Raw genomic sequence first — 20,856 nt, 5'->3', positions numbered from 1 at the left:
ATCTCTCTTTTAATGCAAACACATGGCAAATTAACAGCTAATTCTAAAAAATAATTCTACGCACTGCACCTTCCTTCAGCAAGTGCCTAGAGGCACTGTTGCCTGTCTGACAAAATCCCCCTTTGCATCTCTGACTACAAAGAACAGAGCTGCCAATGCAATATTCTTGGATGTATCAAATTTTGATAACTGAGAAGTAAACACACACGGTATTTGGCAGTAACCTCTCAGAACACTGTATTAATTGCATTATTTTTTTTAAATACCATTTAAATCTAGCTACCACGCATCTGTGCTTCACAACAGCGCATCACAGACATTCTGCAGCAGAATTGGGTTGGACTCGCTGCAGACCAGCCTGGAAAAGCAGGGAAGTGTCTCACCTTTTTCAAGATCATCATAACGACCAAGATCCTCATCAAATACATGTTAATACTGAGCTTCCTCTATGAACTTCCTCCAAAAGAGCCTCTGAGCCATGTGATAGACAAACACTGTCATCCGTATTTTTAAGACACGCATTTTCTGTCTTTGGGTCCCATTTTCTCTCTTTGTTTCAACAGGAAGCAGACAACTCCTCCGTGGTACCTTGACAATGCAACTCTGGACTGCTTACCTGCAATTCTGGAAGTAGTGCTGTACATTCTTTAGTTGGTATCTTTGTTACAGGATTAGCTAAATACCAAAAAGTTATAAACATCTTGTAAAATCATCTTATGGCACATTAGAAGAGCACCTCTGTATAAGTATTGCGTGGCAGGAATCGCAGACCCGAACAGGCTTCGGCGAAGAAGGCAGAGGCAGCTCGTTGTCAGAACAGGCATTGCAGAAGATCTCACCACAGTTCCTACAATGATGCTAAAATAGCGGGGGAAAACAGCGGGGAGTTGGGGGAGCACAAGGAAAAAAAATGAAAGGGAAATATAATAATGTTAGAATAATATAATAATATATAATTTTTATATATATATCTCTATGTATACACACATAATATAATCTAATAATAGGGTAATTGGCTATGAATAAACAATACACACAGAGCAGCCTGAAGCGTGATTCCTTCTGCTGCTTTGGTCTGAGCATGGACTCAGTTTCCAAAAGATAATTCACCTCCATCCCAATTGGTGCAGTCCTAGACCATGGTCTGTCTCTGACTGCATCACAGACAGACAGACAGTCTGTCTAGGACCATTTTTATTCCTTATATATATGCTTTGCAGATTTTGTTCAATCTTGTCTCACTCTGCTTTAAAAATATAATATAAGCAATTCTATTTTAAAAAGTAGATGATTTTATCAGGCAGCTGATTAAGATTTAACATAAAAAGGTCCAATAAGAATTTCTGCACACATTAATAAAGCATGGAAATTACTACATTTTACTTTAAAACAACAATAAACTAATAAAGTATTAGACTATTGTATAAAAAATGCCACAAAAAGACTTTGATGTATGAAATTTTAACAGTGCCAGAGCTGACAAGCGCTGGAGATGATGATTCAGCCTCCTTCGTGGAATCACCTTAGGTATGTTCCTTTGTGGCACTTCACCAAAAGGCCCTTTTACTTTGAAACTGGGGCCCAGCTGCATCGTCCTTACCAAAGGACTAGAAAGTCATCTCAAAAATGACTATGCATTCATCTGAGCACTGACACTGTATGCTGCACCTCTAAGATCATTGATGTTTACCTCGTCATACACGTGAACAAGTCAGAAGAAATTTTGTAAAGTTTTACCTTCCTTTTGGAAAGGGAAAATTCCTTTTCACATAACTTGCAATGTGTGGCCTCTTTGTCCTTCAACCAAACCTGGCCCTGCAGAAAAATTTAACATAACTGTATGTATGTGATGAAGTTAAACCTTGGTACCAGAGGCCAAGACAAATCAACAGCACTACGTTTACTGCCTGAATTGCCTGATGCCCTGAGAGCAGCATAATGTAACGAGGACTAAACTTGTCCAAGTCTGCTCAGAAACACTGCAAAACCTTAGGAGATGAGGCAGAGCAGGAACAGATGCAAAGAGAACACCCTCGAGGTAGTAAAGCTGCTCAGTGGAGAAACTGAGAGAAGCAGAAAGGTACCCAAGACTCAGAGCTGCAGCCTATTTCCCTGCCCATCGCATAGGAAGGGTCCCCAGGATGCAGAGAAGCAAAGAAATAAAACTCAGTACAGCATCAAGAACTGTTAATTCCTTTCTGTCTGAATGAATTAATAAACCCAGGAATCTGCTCAACACAACCACTGCACAAACCTTTCCTTGGGCTGAAATAATAAGCAAGGTGACGTTCCACGTGGTGGAACACGTGCAGACGTGATCTCTGCTCTCACCTGCTCCTTGCATAACTCTTCAGGAAGTTCCAAACCTCTCAACAGAACGCAGAATATTTTATCAGCTTTGGTACTACAAGTTTACCTAATTCCTAGGATGATCAAATATTTATTGATCACCGAGTAGCAGTACATGATTTAGGCTCAGTTGGCTACACAATCTGTCCCAGACAGACTCTGTAAAATACAGAAGGGGGTATCACTGCCAGAAAAGTATCACAACGCACAGCTGTACATCAAGCAAGAAAAATCAAAAGCAACCGAGGCTTCCCACGAGGTTACAGGGAGTCTGTGGTTCTCCCCTGCTGGAGGAAGTCATACCATGAGTCTATTCTGAAAACTTGCTGTTGGAGAAAAATCTTCTCGTGCTTCTAAAATATTTCAAAGGGAACAAGAAAAAGTTTCTCTTTCCTCCAAATACTACTGACCTGCAACGCTTTGTTCGCTTCTTTTATATCTTCAATTTTCAGCTTTGATCTAAAGAATAAGATAATGCTATTTCAAACTTCTATATTGTCAGTTATGGTCTAAGAACTTTAAAAGTTGTAGGTACTTAAAAACGACAAGCAAAGTACTCTGAACTTTTAGTCAGTATTTTGTATTAGAGCAGGAGCCAGGAGATGCAATCACCATCACACCCCGCTGTACCAAGCACTACACAAGAACGAGGTCTCTCCGAAGAGCTCAGAATCTTTTGAATGGCTGTAAAATTGCCTGGGGTTACGTGGACAAGAGAAATTTGTACCAGCACAGCTCTGTGCGTGCACCTAAAGCTATCACACAGCATAGGTACAGAAGCAGAATCGAAACTTCTGGGTGTGCAGAAGGCCACGTTGTCATCATGGAGAAACCAGGCTTCCCACAGCCATCCAGTGCCAACCCCTCAGAACTGGCCGAGTCACAGTATATACGCCAAGTCACCCCACAGGGCATGAAAGTCCACACCGGTCACAGCAGAACCACTCAGAAGACAGAGCTCATTAAATGAAACTTTAACAACATGGAACAGTAACAAGAGCTGTGCTTGGAGCTTACTGACCACTACAGTTTGAAGCAGTTTTGATAAGGTAATTAATTCATCCCCTACATCCTCTACAGACTTAGTGACAGTGGCCTATGGTTGTCATACACAGAATCTTCCTCTCTTCCAAGAAAGGAATCCATGAGCATGCATCCCCACAGAAAGACCACCACTGTCCTGCTGGAGCCAGAGCTCCATCTTCCACTTGGGTTCTCCCTTGGGAATGCCACAACATGCAAACTAGATCACCATTTTTAACGCAAAACAACTCCTAAGGCCCCCGGGCCCTTTTAAACTAGAATTTTCTGCTCAGAGCACTGTAATCACCCATCAGTTCACAGCTACCCCATCAGCGGAAAATAAAAACAAACACATCTGACCTACCTACATATAAAGCTTTTTAGTAACTGGCTAGGCAGTATTGTCCTATACAGTCTAATTTACATGACCACCATACTATTATTTTTTCTTAATTCAAGTTTATATGGCAAAAGTGATCGTTATAATTAATAACAAAATTACTCGCTCAGTTTGGATGCCAGTTCTTCAAGAGCAGCTTCTTGGTCTTGACATATCCTTTTCAGTTGCTTGTTCTTTTCCTGAATTTTAAGGAACTCCTTAAAAACAAACAGACAAAACCCCCCAAAACTCAGATTATTCTCAAAATGGTATTTGTCTACCGCCTAGAAAATTGCTACTACCCAAAGCTGATCTTACTGAGAAAGCCCAGAGTGATCCATCACACTCTCTGTTAAGATTCCCGAATCCAACTCAAACAGCAACAACTCAGGATTTAACACTCTTAGACCCCAAGAGATGATGCATTTCTGTCTCTGCAGTCCTCCCCAGAAAGAAAAATAAAACCAGTTCTGCTTGCAGAGATCAGCAGCACCACATACCCATGTGTACCGATACCAAGTCAGAGAGAGAAGCTCAAGCCCTTTCTGGCCTGCCATGAGAAGACAGAGCCTTCAACACAACTGAGAAAAGCAAAAAGGAAATCCTCATTTTCCTATTCAAAGCACTGAGTTCTGATCTGAGGACTACATGGAGAGAAAAACCCATTTTTAAAAATCCAGTTGTGAGAATACATGAATCTAATCTTTCTTATCTACTGGCAGAGATTCTTAAAGATACCACGTCTAAGTCCACAATTAACTTTGCAGCCAATTTCTGAATTACTAGAGTAGTTTTACTGCAGAATTTACTTTTTTAACGTTAATTATTTCTTGGGTCTCTACTCTCAGATGAGACACAGTTTCCTTTTCCTTCTGCAGGTCATCCTCCAAGGTCTGGCGCCACTCTTTTTCTATCTTCAAATCTGTTTCCAGCTGAAGTCTTGAATATGCAAAACAAACAAAACAAAAATCACTCCGTACAACACGATCATTTATCAAAAATAAAAATCAGTTTACTTCTGGATGCAATATACCATCATAACAGACAATTCATCTGTTTACACGTTTTCTAAAGCAGAAATCATGCATCCATATTTTAAACATCACTGTAATAAACAAAACTAACACCGCCACTTAGAAAATGGTTTTAACAAGAAATATATTTAATGGGCCAAGAATATGGCATTATTTTGAAGAGCTGACCTTTGTAATACATGAGCAAGAGAAAAGTAACCACAAAATCATAAAGTATTTTTAAAACACGTAAGGGAAAGCCCCATTGATCGTACATAGCTTGTTTCTAAAATAAAACCAACCAACCACACTGCCACTGGTGATGCAGACAATGATTGCACACATCTCTGGTGCTCGTAAAAGGTATTTACCATCACACCTTCAGATGTGAACCTTCTATTGTAGCCTAAGGCTTACGGCATTTTGAACAGAATTGAAAATGGAGGAGGAAGGCCTTTAAATGACTATTTTTATTGAGCTTCCTGCGTAGCTGAGGTTAAATATAACGAAGGATCTAAACTCTGAGTTTAACTGGAGTCCAGTCAGGGCTACTCCGACGGAAGGTCCGCTCTAGCTAGAATTTCACTGCCAGTTCCATGGAGGAGTTGGGGTTTAGAACGTTATGAGAAACCAATGGAAGGAAACACGCAACTCAACCTTCCAGATCTCCACTGTGCCAACGCAGTAAGAGGAAAAAACCTGAGAGTAGTCATGCACGGTTTTTTGATGGAAAACCTGTATCCACATTAATCTTCCTGTTTTAAAACCAAAACCATTTTTAAAGGAAAGACTTACATTTTGGGACACTACCTCAGCATCTGGCTGGGAAAGATCAGAAGTGAACATGACCTTGAGGTTTCAGAACTGCAGAATTCTAAGGCTGGGGTCTGAACTGTTCTTTTGCCAAAATCTGCAGAGATGACTGTGGTAGTAAAGTGAACATTTGTCATGACAGTTAAACAAGTTTATTAACATTCAGCGTTGTGAGACAGGCAGGGTGGGCTAAGAATTGGATTGGAAATCACTAATTTTTAAGCCTCAATCCTTGCTGTGCCACAGATTTGCACTGTCTTAAATAATTTACTGTTATCTTTCCAAACAGGCAAAACACCTGCCCTTACAGGGAGCTTTTTAACATTGTATATTTATTTAAATCAATACTGAAGGATTTAACAGGAGAAAAGGTAGAGAGTTGGCTTTTATTTTACTTTTTAATATTTATGATTCCAGTGGATTTCTGTCTTGTTATTTCCTGCACAATGGTAAGTTAAACCACTTCTACCTTATCTGTAAGCCTGACCAATTAAACTATTCTTATGCCACTTCTGTTTAAGTTTATACGACTACATACTTGTGGGTTTTGTTAAACGTGTGTATTACTACTACGCTATGTATTTTCCCCCACTTACAATAATTTCCTCATGAATTAAGCTGGCACTTTTAGGCAAAAATAATGCTGTTCTTCCCCCTTCTTTCAAGCTGCACACCACGTTAGGGGTGCCCAAAGGTCGCCTGACTTTCTTAGAATGGCATCTTTTCCTCCACCTTGCCAGTACCTAACATGAAGATCTTTAGTATTTACATTCTGTTCAAAACCATTTATCAACAACCAGCCCGTATTAAGACGCAGGACACATTGCAATGCAGAACCTTTACTGCTGCGTATTTTTCCAAACAGGAGATATACTTACAGCTGTTTCTCCTTCTGGGAGAATTCTTTCTGCAGACTTTCAGATTTATTCACATATTCCTGCTTAAGTTTCTCATCCTCAGTCTCAGCCTCCATTTGAGCCTTCTCTGCTTGCTGCAATCTGGTGTAATTCAAATCAACTTTGGGTAAAACTGAAGCTAGAACTAGGGTGTAGAGGGTGAAGAAGACAAATAAAAGAAAAATGGGGAAATAGAAACATTTCTAAATAAAAACAAAGCTTGGGGGAAACTCACAAACTCAAACGAGAAATCCATACAATGCCTAGAGAACTAGCTCCTGTTTTTTCATACAGTAAGAGAGTAATCACTGTAAGTAATCACTGTTTTATTTGATGCTCATGAATAACAGATGCCAAAGCATGATGATACATAATTTAGAACTGAAGCATATATCTTAATGCTCTTTTTTGTTGGGTTTTTTTTTGCATGTGTTGTGCAAAACCAGCTCAGAACAATTCAGGCATAAGACTGAACACAGAGCACTGCAATCAGACAGCAACGAAATTTAACTGGCTTAATACAACACGACACATCCTGACAGGTCTCACTACATTTACAGAACTACCTCAACTACATCATATTATGAAATTAATTTCAATAATCTGTATTAAAAATAATGCATTCTTACACTGATTAAAATAGCTCCATATTATAGACAAAATAAATTAAACTGATTAATCAAGTGAGGGTTTGGGGTTTTTTTAAATGTAATCAGAACTCCAGGAGTTTGTTTCTGCTCCAGCTAGCACTTCCCTTGAAATCCCACTGTGGTTCCTCTCTGCTTGGTCACCTCTTCAGATCAAAAAAGAGAAGGATGTAACGTCACAAAAGCAAAGGTACTACAATGGAACTTGGCCTCTATCGTGCTTCCACCCGTCCTGATAAAAAGCCAGGAGAGCAAAAGAGCCTGGAAAATACTGCTGAATGTCCACACCTGCTGCACCTTGTTTAACAAAACTGATTCAAGGGCCTCCTGGGTAAGCAGTGGGAGGAATCTCTGTGCTTGGTTTCTCAATTCCCAGCAGCTAGCTGAATGCAGAGTGACTCACGACTCCGAATGTCAGCTAAAAAGAAATGAAGTCAGCAATAAGTCTGCATTTGTGCTTCTACTGATGAAGTTGCACCAGCAGGAGTTTCCAAAAGATGCTCGTAAACATGTGAAAAAGACTGGGATTAAACTACTTTATCAAGTGAGTACTGTCTCATTCAACTCTACCAGTCACGTTAAGAATGTTCCCAGTCACATCTGCAATGGTAGTGTCCAGAGGGCCAAAATACGTACGGAAAAGAGACTACTGGGAAAAAGCAGGGTCAATTCGCTGGGCAAAAGCAGCTGAATGAAGCTACAAAAGACAGTAACACCAAAAGCAAGCTTAAACCCTCCCCAAATCACAAATTAAACTGCAGCCTACTTTCCACAACCAAGGTAGAAAGGGAGCTTGCTACCCAAGAAACGTGCTAGCCAAGCCAGGCTACAGCCCCATCCTCCAGCCTAGCACCAAGACTAACTGCCCCGCTGTCGGTCACACAGCTGCACCGAGGTGGCAGCAGGACTGGAGATTCAGGTGACACTGAGGCAGGAAACTGTTTGCACAGATGACCATCAGATGGTTAACGCTCCCATTTCTGCTACCGTCTACTTGTTTCACTCAGTGTTTCTGGTTTGGGTTTTCTTTGAGGACGAGAGATATTTATTTTTCATTTTAGCAGCCAACCATGTTAAAGGCTCTGATTCCAAACCAAGAAATAAGGTAATATATAATCATGGAGCAGAAATGCTTTCTGTACTATTGCATCCTGCCATCACTTTTGCAAACACATCCCCTTCTGCTGGAAGACCCTAAGATCCCTTTCCCAGCCAACCTCCCTCCACACTTCAGAGCAAACAGTGAGAAGCACATCAAGAGCTGTCAGCAGCTAAAACTCTCTTATTTCTGCACTGCTGGCAAGCAGCAACTCAAAGCAGGGGTATGAGTTGTAAAGACTGCCTAACGATGGGCAGAGAGAGGGAAAAGAGCTTGGGCAAGGTGCAGACAAACAACTACGGGTGCAGACAAAGCCACAAACAGGCAAGATCCTCAGCTGACAAACAAGTTAGACAAGTTCAGGATCTGGGCCCTGAACGTAAATCCTACTTATTACTACAACTTCCACTGCAGCCCTCGTGGTGCAGCTCTTCTAGGCAGGAGTCACAGCTACAACATTTGCTAGAGCACACTGCCCTCTGTGTTCGGAGCCCCATCCAAGACCAGGCTCCAAACGAACTTTAACACTGTGAAAATCTTTTCCTCCACATCGCAGCAGCAAAATGGAATTGTGCTTTAGCTGTTTTACCCCCAAACGCTGTAATTCTGCCACTGAACACACATGCTGACCCTTGCCTCTTTTTTTAAATTACATTATTCTGATACAGCACTCGAACTCCTTTGCCCCAGACTCCTGCCACTCTGTTAAAGAGGACAGTGCTAGTTAAAACCCATCGGAGAGCATGCTTTTGGGATAAATACAGCCTAAAAGTGAAAGAAATAAGCAGGGGAGAAGGAAAATATTAGTCAGAAGGGCTACTTTTTAAATCTGTTTGTACCATAGTACAGATTGCTAGATTAGAAACAAATGTCATAGAGATGTGCAAAGTAAAGATAGCTAACGTTTTAAAACAAACAGTTAAGAAGTGATTAAATAGCATTAGAAAACTAGCTTATATTTGCTTAATAATAGTGCAATCGTTTACTATTTTTTCTGGGGTTTTTTGTGGTTTTTTGGTGTTTTTTTTTAATTTTTAAGGGGGGGTAAAGTGAGATCGGAGATGATGTTCTTTCAGAAAACAAAACAGAACCCAGCTACGATCAGTTACAGTGCAGGATTTCTAATACCACTTCATGTTTAAAATTGTAACGTTAAAATTCTTAAGTTGTATTTTATCAGTGTAACACAACAGATCGGGAGGAGCTCTCAGAATGATATATCTTTGACAAGTTTGTACTGGTGCTGAGCTTCGTTGCTGGCACATTTGACGAATGACATTGCAATAGTCCTAGTTTGAGTTAACAGATCTTTGTCACTTCATGAACGCAGCAGACAAAAATCAAAGACAGATGAAGGCAGCAAAATAGTCAAACCAAAAATTGGGATAAAAGGATAAAAAGAAAAAGAAAAAAGAGGAAAAAAGGATGTCAATAAAAGAATACTCATGTCACTAATTTTTTAAATACATAACCATGTTTTTCATCATCAGATTTAAATGAAAAAAAAAAAAAGACATGTCAAACACCAACACGATGGGGCTCATGGATGTGTTCTATTTGCCGATTAAAAGGATCAGTGTTGCTTATAACACACGAATCACATTTTAATATGATGTAATACATGCAGTGTCACCATAATGTAAACCTATATACTGTAATTTTAGTCTTTCACTTTTCAGCCTTTCAGTGTAAAAATTCATCGTGGCATTGAAAATCATGGCACTTCCGAAGCAATGGACACCACCTTTAACAGCTTCAGCAATTACAGCTGCGATCCATGAATGCATTAAACGTTTATATTAAGCACATGCTTAAGTATAAGCAAGATTAATGCTTTGGTTTCTATTGCATTTCATTCATGTGGGAAAAAGAAAGAGGCAATAACGAGTGAGAATTTTGAAACATCTGAAAGAACAACTTTTGATATCAGCGCATAAATCTAAGACCAGAAGAAAGACAGTGGAGGAAGAAAACTGAAAGATTAAGTTTGTGTTTAAAATAAGTGTATTTTACTGTGAAGTGTATTTGTATTTCTTGGAAAAAAAAAATCAAATGGTAAAGCACCAATTAAAGTTTTAGAAAGATGCTGTTTAAATTTTCTAGCTGAAAGTTACATTTCAATGACAACTGTGTAGGAATGCAGTAAAATGTAAGGGGATGAAGAAGTGAATGAAGAAAAACAAAGACAGGCCTGTACCTTTGTTCCAGTTGTTTCATAGTCGCATTTATTTGGTTAGTCTTATCCTCTAAGCGACCAATTATTTCATTCTTTTCCTTCATAGCATCTTCAGAAACCTGTTACAAAAAAGTTTGACGCTGACGTAGGTAGATATTGCACTGTTACCTCTCGTGTTTGTTCTTTCTTCAGTATTTGAAGGAAAAAAGTTAAAATGGCTTTGTGTTTTGATTCTTTTCAAACATTCCCATCTAAAAATGCAGTTGACAGTACTTAACATTTCGTGCCTGGCAAATCTGTAGTTCTGTACTTGGCAAGTGTGGATGCTACTTAATAAGCACACGTTTTTCACTTTGGTTTCGTTTCTTAGTTAATCATTTTGCAAGTCAACTTAAATTCACTGATCCATCTTTTTAAGAAGCCCATTAGAATCTTACCAATAAAGAACTAAGACGCTTAGTCCTGGAAATCATCAAGGTTCTCCAAGTCTTTTCAAACTACCATATGCGCCTAAAAATATTTCCAGAATTTTGCTAAAACATTTCACAATTTTGGTTGCTTGCAGAGCTGTTACAACTGCAGCCTGAAGATGTAAATAAAAGGCAGAGCATTATCCCTGCTATACAGATCAACACCAGCAACTGGCCCCGGAACAGCAGAGACTGGGCATGACCAAACTGTTTTACTCTGCCCGGGAAGTGGGTCTGAATGTCATGAAATGAAATCAGCTTTAGCCACACTCCTCAGATGTACAGCTTTAAAAGAAAAACTAAACCCTACACGTCGCAGGATACTGAAGAGAATTCTCTTCTAATTTTTTTCCCAGCTCTATTTATATTTCTCTTCCTCTGGTCCAGACTCCTCACAGTTGTAGGTGAAAAAGTAGCATCCTTTGTCCAATATCTCGATTATCTCTCTGCAGCATCCTATTTTTTCCCCCTCATTCTCCCACAGATTTGACTGGTTTCTTGTGCTGTTTTTCATCATTTATTTCATAAATCAAATTTATGTTTGGCATAAATAACGCACTGCTAGACTTCCCTGGTGTTTGGTCATTTGTTAACTGCACGCTGGGTCTCAAAGATCCACATTCCCTCAAAGAAGCACTGCACTGTTACAGATTTTCCTCATTTGTTAACAGATTAAAAAACAAACAAAAAAAAAACCACCACCAAACCAAACTGTAATTGGCTTTTTCCATTGAACACAACTTTGTTTTCCAAATGACTTTTCCTCCCTTTGGAAGTTCAATTTCCTCTTTAACTCCTCACTACGTGTCTACACCCTCGTTTCTTTGCACAACGCAGACCAAAAAGTGCCATCATCAAATATACCAGATACTCTTTCTCTATTCCACACAGCATCTTATTAGGCCATGATCTTATTCTCATACTCTTTTCTTCTATAAACCCACTAACATTAAGTGACTGCCTTAAGAACCACTTTGTGTGTAATCACGCTGCCATCTGTAATGCTCCAAAACAACCACCTGACCTAAGAAGTGGAAAGAAGTGAAAAATTAAGGAAACTGCAGTATTTAACTAAACGAAACGGTAATGTTTCTCTCTCACTCCAGTTAAAGCAGTTCCATCAATTTAACAGCAGACTGTTCCTTTACCTGCAGCTTTTGGTACATTTCCATGTTAATTGCTTTAACTTCATCGAGCTGCTGCCGAAGGCCAATGAGGGTATCCTGCTTTTCATGGATGTCCTTCTCCAGCAACTTCATGGCAAGTTCTATCTCATGTTTCATACTGACTTGGGCCACTAGCTCATTCTCCATATCCTACAAAACACCAACACAACGCAACGCAGAAGCTTTAAATAACTGCGTGACATTTTACCTGGTTTGAAAAAGACAAAAGCTGACTGTAAGAGAGCTGCAGCACCGCTTACTTCACCACTTCAGAAATTCTGCTCCTCTTTAACTTTGCAAATTATCTCCTACATAAACATTACACTCTCACGTACTCAGTGACAGATGTTGGGGTTTTTTTAACTTTAGGAGAAGACAACTCACATTATAAGAAATTACCCCACCAGTGTTGCATAAGGAGTTGCCTAAGTATTGATTACAAAAACAGAAAGAAAGGGTTTCTATTTTCACAAGAAATATTTAGCAGACATACAGAGCATACAGTATTGCCAACAATTTACCTAAAATTTTCCCATAGAAAATGTATTTTCTTTACTATGCCTTACCAACATTGTTACAGAAATCTCAATGTATTGACTGCTCCATTAAAAAACCCTTTTTATTACAGGCAGTTAGAGAAAAGGCAATTGAACCTGGATAAAGGCAGTATTTAAGCTCAGCAAATGCAGATACAGAAATATTTATACACTGACTCTTTTCCAGCATAATCTTTTCTAGAAACGTGCTGTGTAATTCTAGAAAAGAATACTTACTTGTCGTAGTTGTGATTCTTCTCGAAGCTGTCTACGTGCTTCATTGTACATCTCATCTAAACCCTGCCTGGAGTGTTTGTACGTCTGAAGTTCTGCTTCAACATCCACTTTAGTTGCCTACAAAGATACAGAGAATCCACCTCTGCTCATCAGAAGCTTAGCAGTGAATAGCATAAACATAAACACTTGTGTAGGATTAAAAAAAAAAGCTTGAAAATACATTCTCCAAGCACAGTACAAGCAGGGAAAAAGCTGTTTCTGCTACGTGGTCATCAATTTTATAATGAGAATTGAGTAAATCTAGCAAAATAAACATCTGTACTGCAGTACAGTCCTCCAGTACGTCACTCTAATGCACAACTGCTTCAGTACTGAGCAACCCAAACATCCGCTGAACCTGTGCTCTTCCCAATTACCCTGAAAAACGCATACGGGAAGTTACATCAGGAGCTACAGATCACAGCTTAACAAAACAAATAAGCAATTGTATACAAGACGACTCCAAATGACATTTCATACAATGAGACAGGCCAGAATAAACAGTTTGACAACTAAAACGCACACAACTTTGACAAGCCTTTCAGGTAATATTGGCTTAAATGCTCTTAGATACAGCTCACCATTTAAAGAAAAATGGAAGAAGGGAAGAAGGATAGAAAGATACGAAGTTTATGGTTGTAAAACAACCTAGTGTCCTCTAATTTTAATGTATTTATGCCATTATAAAGCTTCCCAGATCTAATAGGTCCTTTCTCCAGTAAAAGTTGTTTTAGATTTGGCCCAGCTACTGCTTACTTCGAGTTGCAACATAAGAACATTCAAATGACAATGAACCACACAACGTTGCTATTTTAAATACAGTAAATCTCACATACCTCTAGATGATGCTGTGTTTTCATTAAAATAAGGGTATTTTCACTCCTTAATTGATGGTTTTCTTCCTGAAGTTTAATTATATTGTTTTTGGCTATTGCTAACTGGAGGGAAGAAAGAAAAAAACAAAAGGCAGTGTGATCACTTTTTGAGTGGAAATAAAGGAAAAAGTGTTCTGATGAATGCAAGACTAAGACATTCTCTGTCCCATTCTCAGTCTATCAAACAGAGGTTTAACTTTTTTTAAAGAAAATATGAAGCTTCTGGTTTTAGTAATGGGTCACTTTCATTACACAACAGCATGGGTATTCAAAATACTTCATCATTTCATGTCTGGTAAAGAATACACTTCCTTTTCATTGCTTCATTATGACCTGAAGACCCTCAATCCCCTTTCCCCATCCTAAATTTTTCTTCCACTTGAATTCAAATATATCCCATTTTGCCCTTTTTTTGACATCCTAAGATATCTTATGGAGCAATTTACATAAGATAACCTCTCCCAGATGAAAATAAAACATTTACAAAAGAGAAAACATTATAGCTGGGCACTACAGTATATACCTTAATGTCAGAATTATAAGGCAGCTGAGTTTAACAAGTTGATAGCTGGACTGAAGGCTTGTAAAGGAACTGGAATACTCTGAGAATTAACGATTTTTTAACAATATTTTCTCTCTATCTGGATACTTTAATACCCAGAGTGAGGTAGCTATCCATTCAACAGCTGAATTTAGACATTTCAACTTTCCACTCCATTAACTAATTCTCGCATTTAAAAAGAAACATGCTTTCTCTTATAAAGCTAAATACATTGGAATCTAGTCAACCATCAAAGAGAACCAAAAATACAGGACAGAAATACAAAACCAGAGCTAGACAAGTCTAAAAACTGCATATAAGTACATGGTAAATACGCAAGAAACAATCCTTTGGCTAAAGCTGAGAAGAGTAACAAAAACCGCTTACTGGACCACTTTCTGTCTCTTTGTAGCAACTGGTGTCATTCATTATGGACCACTCATCTGCATGAAAACAGACTGAGAGCTGGCATGGAGAGAGGCTTCTCTTCTGTTTTTGTCCCAACTGGGAAATTGTGATGTTCTATAAGATTCATTTACTGATGCTGCAGGCCACCTAGGCAAGCTAACTTCAAATCCCTGCAGCTACTGCATCTTTTCTTCAAGCCAAAATAAAGCTATCTGATCATATTACACAGATCTTATTTAGATTAAAATGATTTATTTATAAAAATAGTTTTTGAAGGTAAACAATATCTACCACACATTAGTAAAAAAAAAAATACCTCTTCGATCAGTTTAGTGTTTGATTTCTCTAGTGAATCAACTCTCGCATGTAGACTGCTAACTGTGCTACTGAAAGAGAAAAAAGAAAAGGATTTATTTAAAATTACACCAAAATTCATTCAACCAAGCTCAAAATGTGATACACAACGATTAATGGTTAAGTGCTAAAAGGCATGGTCCCGATATTTGAGGTTTTCCTAAATATAAGAAAATCAGTTTTCTTTGTTGAATGTTCATATGCTTCTTCCCAACTCTCAGTGTAATCCCTGTCACTTCAACTCCTGGCTGGGTGTGACTTTGCATTGCTCCCTTTCCTTTATCCTCACAACAGTATCCAAATGTTTCACCAGTTCCCTTCAAAGAGAGTTTGCAATATTCTTGGGGTTTTTTCCCCACCCATATAATGAAAACCATTCTCCAGGTTTTCTTCCTCCAAAATCCATTTCTTTTAGAAAATTATGTGCTTCTCTGAATTTTTTTGAGCTTTAACCTCAGGTTTCCTCTTTCTTGATGCTTCTTGACTTCATTTGCAACTCTCATCAGAATTTTATTCCCTTTCATTACTCTGTGGGTTATTTTCTTATCAAACTACAGCCAAGCCTTCTCCATTACGTGATTGCCCATTTCTGCTGTAAGCACATTTTTTCAGGCTGCACTTTACACACAGAAAATAATCCCTACTATGTAACATCATTTCCTTTTCCACACATGTCTACTGTGGTGTCCTTAGAAGTTACTAGGTCATTAACAATGGCAAGGTAGAAGAGATTAATGCATTCTAGGATATGTGGAAACAAACAGCTGACCTGAAATAAAAGAGGAGAGCTGTTGGACCACTGGTTTGCAAATAATTCCATGGATAAGCCAGTGTAGAAGAACACAGTCAATACACAGAGGCTCACCTGAATAATGACAGCTATCATGACACAAACATCACTATTTTTAATCATGATAGTTCCTTTCTCCTCCTTAACTTACTTTCATTTTGTTCATATTTGACACACTCAGTTATTCTGTCCTGTTGAAGGCTTCTGCTCAGGGACTGACACAACAGTAATTTAGCCATATAGTAATTTATGATGAGTATTACCAGCATTAAAAGCCAGAAAACATGATTACATTTCAAAAATGGATCAAGAAGATCAGCTATACTACAGATGCTACAGAAGTTCTCTGTGGGTTTGTTGGGGTTTTTTGGTTGGTTGGTTGGTTGGTTGGTTTTTTTAGCTCCTTGCACTGTTTAATTTTGTACAATACTCCTCAGAGAATTACAAGCACTGCTCTTCCATTTGTACAGTAACACACACAGTAGCGGACCGGGTTTGCTCCATCCTGCAAAGTAACAGTGAAAGGCTGCTTTCTTGAAAACTGTTTCTAAAGGAACCACAACCTACAGTTACAAGTAGTAACCAGCAAGCAATGAAAATATTACGGAGGGCAAAGAAACAAAACCAAGTGGATTCACCCAGAACACTCAATAATACTTTTTGAAAGCTGTTAAACAGAATGGGGTTAAAGCCCAGATCAAGCTTTTCATTTCTGTGAAGTTATGAATCGTGAGGGTTGACCTCGATCAGTTTTGGCCTGCTGTTTTTCATTTCTTTGAAGAATAAAGGTTCTGACTGTCAAAAATAAAAGCACAACAACTGAGACTTCCTGAGCCTCTCCAGAAGAGAGGCTTTCCGACTTCACTACATCCTCAGTCTAAACATGAAGAATTTGTGCCCCTTCCCCTCCTCTCTCACAAAGCTGCGGTACAAAAGGAATTTGAGGTATTTTTCACCTGTCAGCCTGGATTAACGTGCATACTTCAAAGTAATACTTACTTCAGTTGTCTGTTTAGTTCTTCAACATAATTCTTTTGGTCCAAAATTACAGCAATCTGTACATCTCTAAAGCAAGCACATAATAAAATTAGCTTTAACAAAACGATGCAGTGAACTATGTACTGAAAATATCCACATATCTATCCATCATATGCCAATGTCCATCTTAATTGTGCTTTTCTAAAAGAGAGGAAGCAGCTTCATCCAACAATCATGAAGTCAGTAACTTACATGTTGTGACATCAGTGAGACAAAAAAACCCCAATGCTCTAACTGCAAACAATTTCTCTACATGAAACACAAGAACATACAGAATCTCGAAAGAAAAAGGATGTTTATTTACTCTGCCATAGCTCTGGTTCTTTGAAATACTGACCAAATCCCAAGCTGAGGGCTTAAAGGGTCTTTTTTCACTCCCACCTTGCAATCCTCCAACACCATCCATCAGGTAAAGGAAGGAGGTGATGTTGCTGAGGCTTGCTTGAGAGTGCAAATATTCTTCCAGCTAACTAGTAATACAGAACACTGTAGTGTTCGTTTTTCTCAAGACAGTGAGATCAGAACACTTCATCTTTAGAGAACCTGACCTATTTCTACAAAGAACAGGGCACCAGTCAAGAAACCGTTTGTTAACATTCAAAATCTGAGGTATTTGGTGAGGACATACCTTTCCTTACCCCCAATGTCATCATCACTCTTTAAATACATAGAGAAATCGATCACGCCAACCTAGGGGAAAGCAAATGTAGAGTTTCATATCACACAAGTAACTGTTGTTAATATTCATGGTCTTGTATCTACATAATTACTAAAGCCTCAGTAACATCAGATTTTTAAGATGGGTTCAGTTTTAGCCAGAAGGTCAAAAAGCTGTGACTTTTTTTTAAGTACAGTCTCACATATTTGTTAAGAATTATGTTACCTTGGACCAAAACTAACAATGTGTCACATACTAAATCTCAAAGAAAAGATGACTTCTTACATCTGACTCAGCTTAGCCAAGAATTTACAGCCTACAGAGAGCAGTTGTGGATGCCCCCTCCCTGGAAGTGTTCAAGGCCAGGCTGGATGTGGCTTTGAGCAACCTGGCCTAGTGGGAGGTGTTCCTGCCCATGGCAGGGTGGTTGGACCAGATGATCTTTACCTTCCAACACAAACCATTCTGTGATTCTAGGATACACTTATTTACAAATGCTTGTGCATCTGCCTTTAAAAAGAATCAGTCAAGTTTTTCTTGGAAAAGATCAGAGTTCAAAGCCAAAGCACTTTGCAAAGCAGGAAGAATTCTAAGTCTTGCTTTGCAGATTGAAAAGTCACTCTCTTACAAGGTCTTCTATTATACTATGCAAAGCAAGTTTTTGTTTCAGGTCCTTGAAACATTCCTATTATGTTCCAGAACAACAATAAATGAACCAAATGGGATAAACTGACCATGGAACAATACTTCTGCTGCAAAGGAAAAGGATGACGTACGCAATTAAGATGGAAATAACTCTGCATTGCTTCTCTTGCATCCATGTGATGACAAAGCATGAAACTCTACCCTTGCACTCTGACAGTTATCACCATCTGAAGGTTGGACCCAACTGATACTGAGGTTTATGCAACAGCCCCCACTGATCCAGGAGCTGGATCACACCTTAAGAAGTCTCTTGTAAGATTTCTAACAAGTCATAACTTCATAGTAACAAAATTCACTGTACATAAAAATCTTACAGATTGCATGCACATTACTTTACCTGTATTGACTTACTTGTGAATCTAGGTCTTCTCCCTTCACACACAAGTTAGCATCTATCACATTTAACCCAACTAACAGCCCAACAATAACTGCTCCTTCTTCCTCCATCATTAGTGCATGATACTCATAAAATTCACTGTTAAAGAAGAAAATTGCATCTTACTGGTACATATTGTTACATTTACAACCAATAAATTAACAGTAAGTGACATCTAAATCCGATTTTTTGTCTTATTTTAGCCTTACTCCAGCATCCTTACAGATGAACTGGGTCTGTCCATACTTTCACCTCATAAACATTTAAAAACTGAAAGTGTGTGGTTTGTCTCAGAGGCTATTAAAAACAAAGATACTACCTTTGGCCCTAGAAATCTGAGCCACAAGCTGCTGGAGAGCTGGGAAATTTGAGGGGCAAGACCTATTTTTCTTTTAAAAAAAAACCACGAACAAACGAAAAACGGTTCTTCCCTAAACACTTGCTATTAGCCACTTTTGAACAGGATACTGCAACAGATGGATGTTTGGCCACACTGAGTCAGACAATTCTTATGTTGTTAAGAAACACGAGCAAACACAAAAGAAGAATGGTAAAAAACTTATCTGCTCTGAAAAAAGGTCTGAACTTTAATGAACACATGCTTGAAGTTAAAGCAGCCAAGTAAGAGATTAAATGGGTAAGAGAAGAAAAATGGAAAGGGCTGACATGCTAAAAAGGTTTTTAAAATAAAAAGTCTCCACTAAAAACCAGAATACCAACAATCCTCCTCCTAGCATTTTTAAATAAAGTTTCGGAGTCCATGAAACAAACTGAAAAGTCTCAAAAATATGCATAGGTTATTGAACTGAAATTAAGATGACAAGGGGTTTTTTCCCCCTTTGTGCTTCAACTACCTGATCAGAAAGGAGAAATTATACTATAAGAGAGCAATGCAAGTTTTAGAACTGTGAAAGGAAAGATCAAGGAAACAGTCCTCCATGCAATGGTAGCTCAGTAGGAAATATGGCACAGGTGAATTCATCTTCCCCCCAGAGGTTTCTAGTCTGTATTCTGCATGGCAGAGGAATGTAGCAGGAGCGCTTCCCCATCATCTGCAGCTATGAAAGAACAGTCAGGCACATTGCAGAAGGCCCACCTACATGAGGGTCAGCTGGCCCTCAGTCTTGATGAGGCACCAGTGTTTGGTCCCTCTACCCTTAGGACTGGGAGAAATCGGCCCGCAGGCCAGAAGCTACGCCTTGCTACACTAAGGGCACATTAAAAAGTAGCAAATAAAAAAAAATACTACATTTTTTTTCCAGGAGACTAAACCTCTAAAAATAAATTATAACAAAATCTGCTTCATTGTTTACCTGAGAAGATCTCTCTGAATGATTAAACAGCGAAGATAGTCAGCCATTTTCTTCTGCATTAGTGCCAACCGTAACCAGGCCCGGGCACGGCCCAGTGGTGTTCTGCAAAAAAAAGGGCATGAAGACAAACAGTCCCAAATCAACAATATATTAACCATTTCACTGTCTTAAACGTCTTATCAGTCTATTGGTGGAGCAACTGGTATTTCTGAAAGTGTATTCTAAAACTACTGGTCGAGCAAGGTGGTCTGGGAAGCCATAATGTCCAGGTTTTGAGCCCAAGCTTTGGGACAAAGCCAGAAAAATTTTCATCAGCTCAGCTGGGCTTAGGAGCAGACTGTGGAAAGAGCCTGTTCCTACAGAGACAGCACAAGAGCTTGGCAGCAAAATTCACTGGTTTGCTCAGAGAGTGAACACATGCAACTTTCTACGCACTGTTGTGTTTTGATGTGCTTTGTTCTCACACAGTGCATGGTCAGGAGCATGGAAAGAAGCTTTAAGAGTGGTGCTGTTTTCCTGTACCTTCTTCTTAATCTGGCAGTGCCTGTAAAGGTAATCTTGAAAGTCCCGTTTCTAGCTGAAACTTCTGCAACAATTCAGACTCCTTTCTGCCACTTACTTACAAACTCTTCAGAGAAATTGTGAGAGAAGGAACAGGATGTCCACTACAACTCATCACGCAAGCCTGCCTTCCCAACCCTATTCTCTGGGTCTACAAAACACACACTGAATTCTAGCTTTAACTCATACCTGTTTACAAATTCAGTGGTATCTTAGAAAGACAATTCAAAAAAAGATTAAAATCTATGTAACTGGCAAACATTAATATCTAACAAATTAAGCCTGGACCTTTAGATCCTCCTCTTCCAGTTCTTGCACACTTAGAAGTGCTAAGCACATAAATGCAAAAAAAACCAAACCCAAAAAGCCCCAACAACCTGCATGCTGTATCAGG

At 38.9% G+C, this 20,856-nt stretch overlaps 1 protein-coding gene across 1 annotated transcript in view; it reads right to left on the bottom strand.

Annotated features, from left to right (window-relative positions):
* Positions 1-714: 714 nt before the first annotated feature.
* RUFY2 (RUN and FYVE domain containing 2) overlaps positions 715-20,856 on the bottom strand; it is a 21,620-nt gene continuing 1,478 nt past the window's right edge. The window contains exons 3-17 of the mRNA XM_010187962.1: positions 19,902-20,003; positions 18,564-18,687; positions 17,478-17,539; positions 16,811-16,876; positions 14,984-15,053; positions 13,680-13,781; positions 12,805-12,921; positions 12,014-12,181; positions 10,417-10,514; positions 6,456-6,575; positions 4,561-4,690; positions 3,875-3,969; positions 2,760-2,808; positions 1,738-1,815; positions 715-858 (exon numbers count right to left, since the gene is read on the bottom strand). Of these exons, the coding sequence (XP_010186264.1) occupies positions 715-858; positions 1,738-1,815; positions 2,760-2,808; positions 3,875-3,969; positions 4,561-4,690; positions 6,456-6,575; positions 10,417-10,514; positions 12,014-12,181; positions 12,805-12,921; positions 13,680-13,781; positions 14,984-15,053; positions 16,811-16,876; positions 17,478-17,539; positions 18,564-18,687; positions 19,902-20,003 (1,525 nt within the window). The remainder of the gene's footprint in view (positions 859-1,737; positions 1,816-2,759; positions 2,809-3,874; positions 3,970-4,560; positions 4,691-6,455; positions 6,576-10,416; positions 10,515-12,013; positions 12,182-12,804; positions 12,922-13,679; positions 13,782-14,983; positions 15,054-16,810; positions 16,877-17,477; positions 17,540-18,563; positions 18,688-19,901; positions 20,004-20,856) is intronic.

This window comes from Mesitornis unicolor, unplaced genomic scaffold (genome assembly GCF_000695765.1).
Source record: "Mesitornis unicolor isolate BGI_N332 unplaced genomic scaffold, ASM69576v1 scaffold34257, whole genome shotgun sequence".
NCBI lineage: Eukaryota > Metazoa > Chordata > Aves > Mesitornithiformes > Mesitornithidae > Mesitornis > Mesitornis unicolor.
The sequence above is the reverse complement of the archived record's forward strand: the minus strand, read 5'-3'. Positions and strand labels throughout refer to the sequence as shown.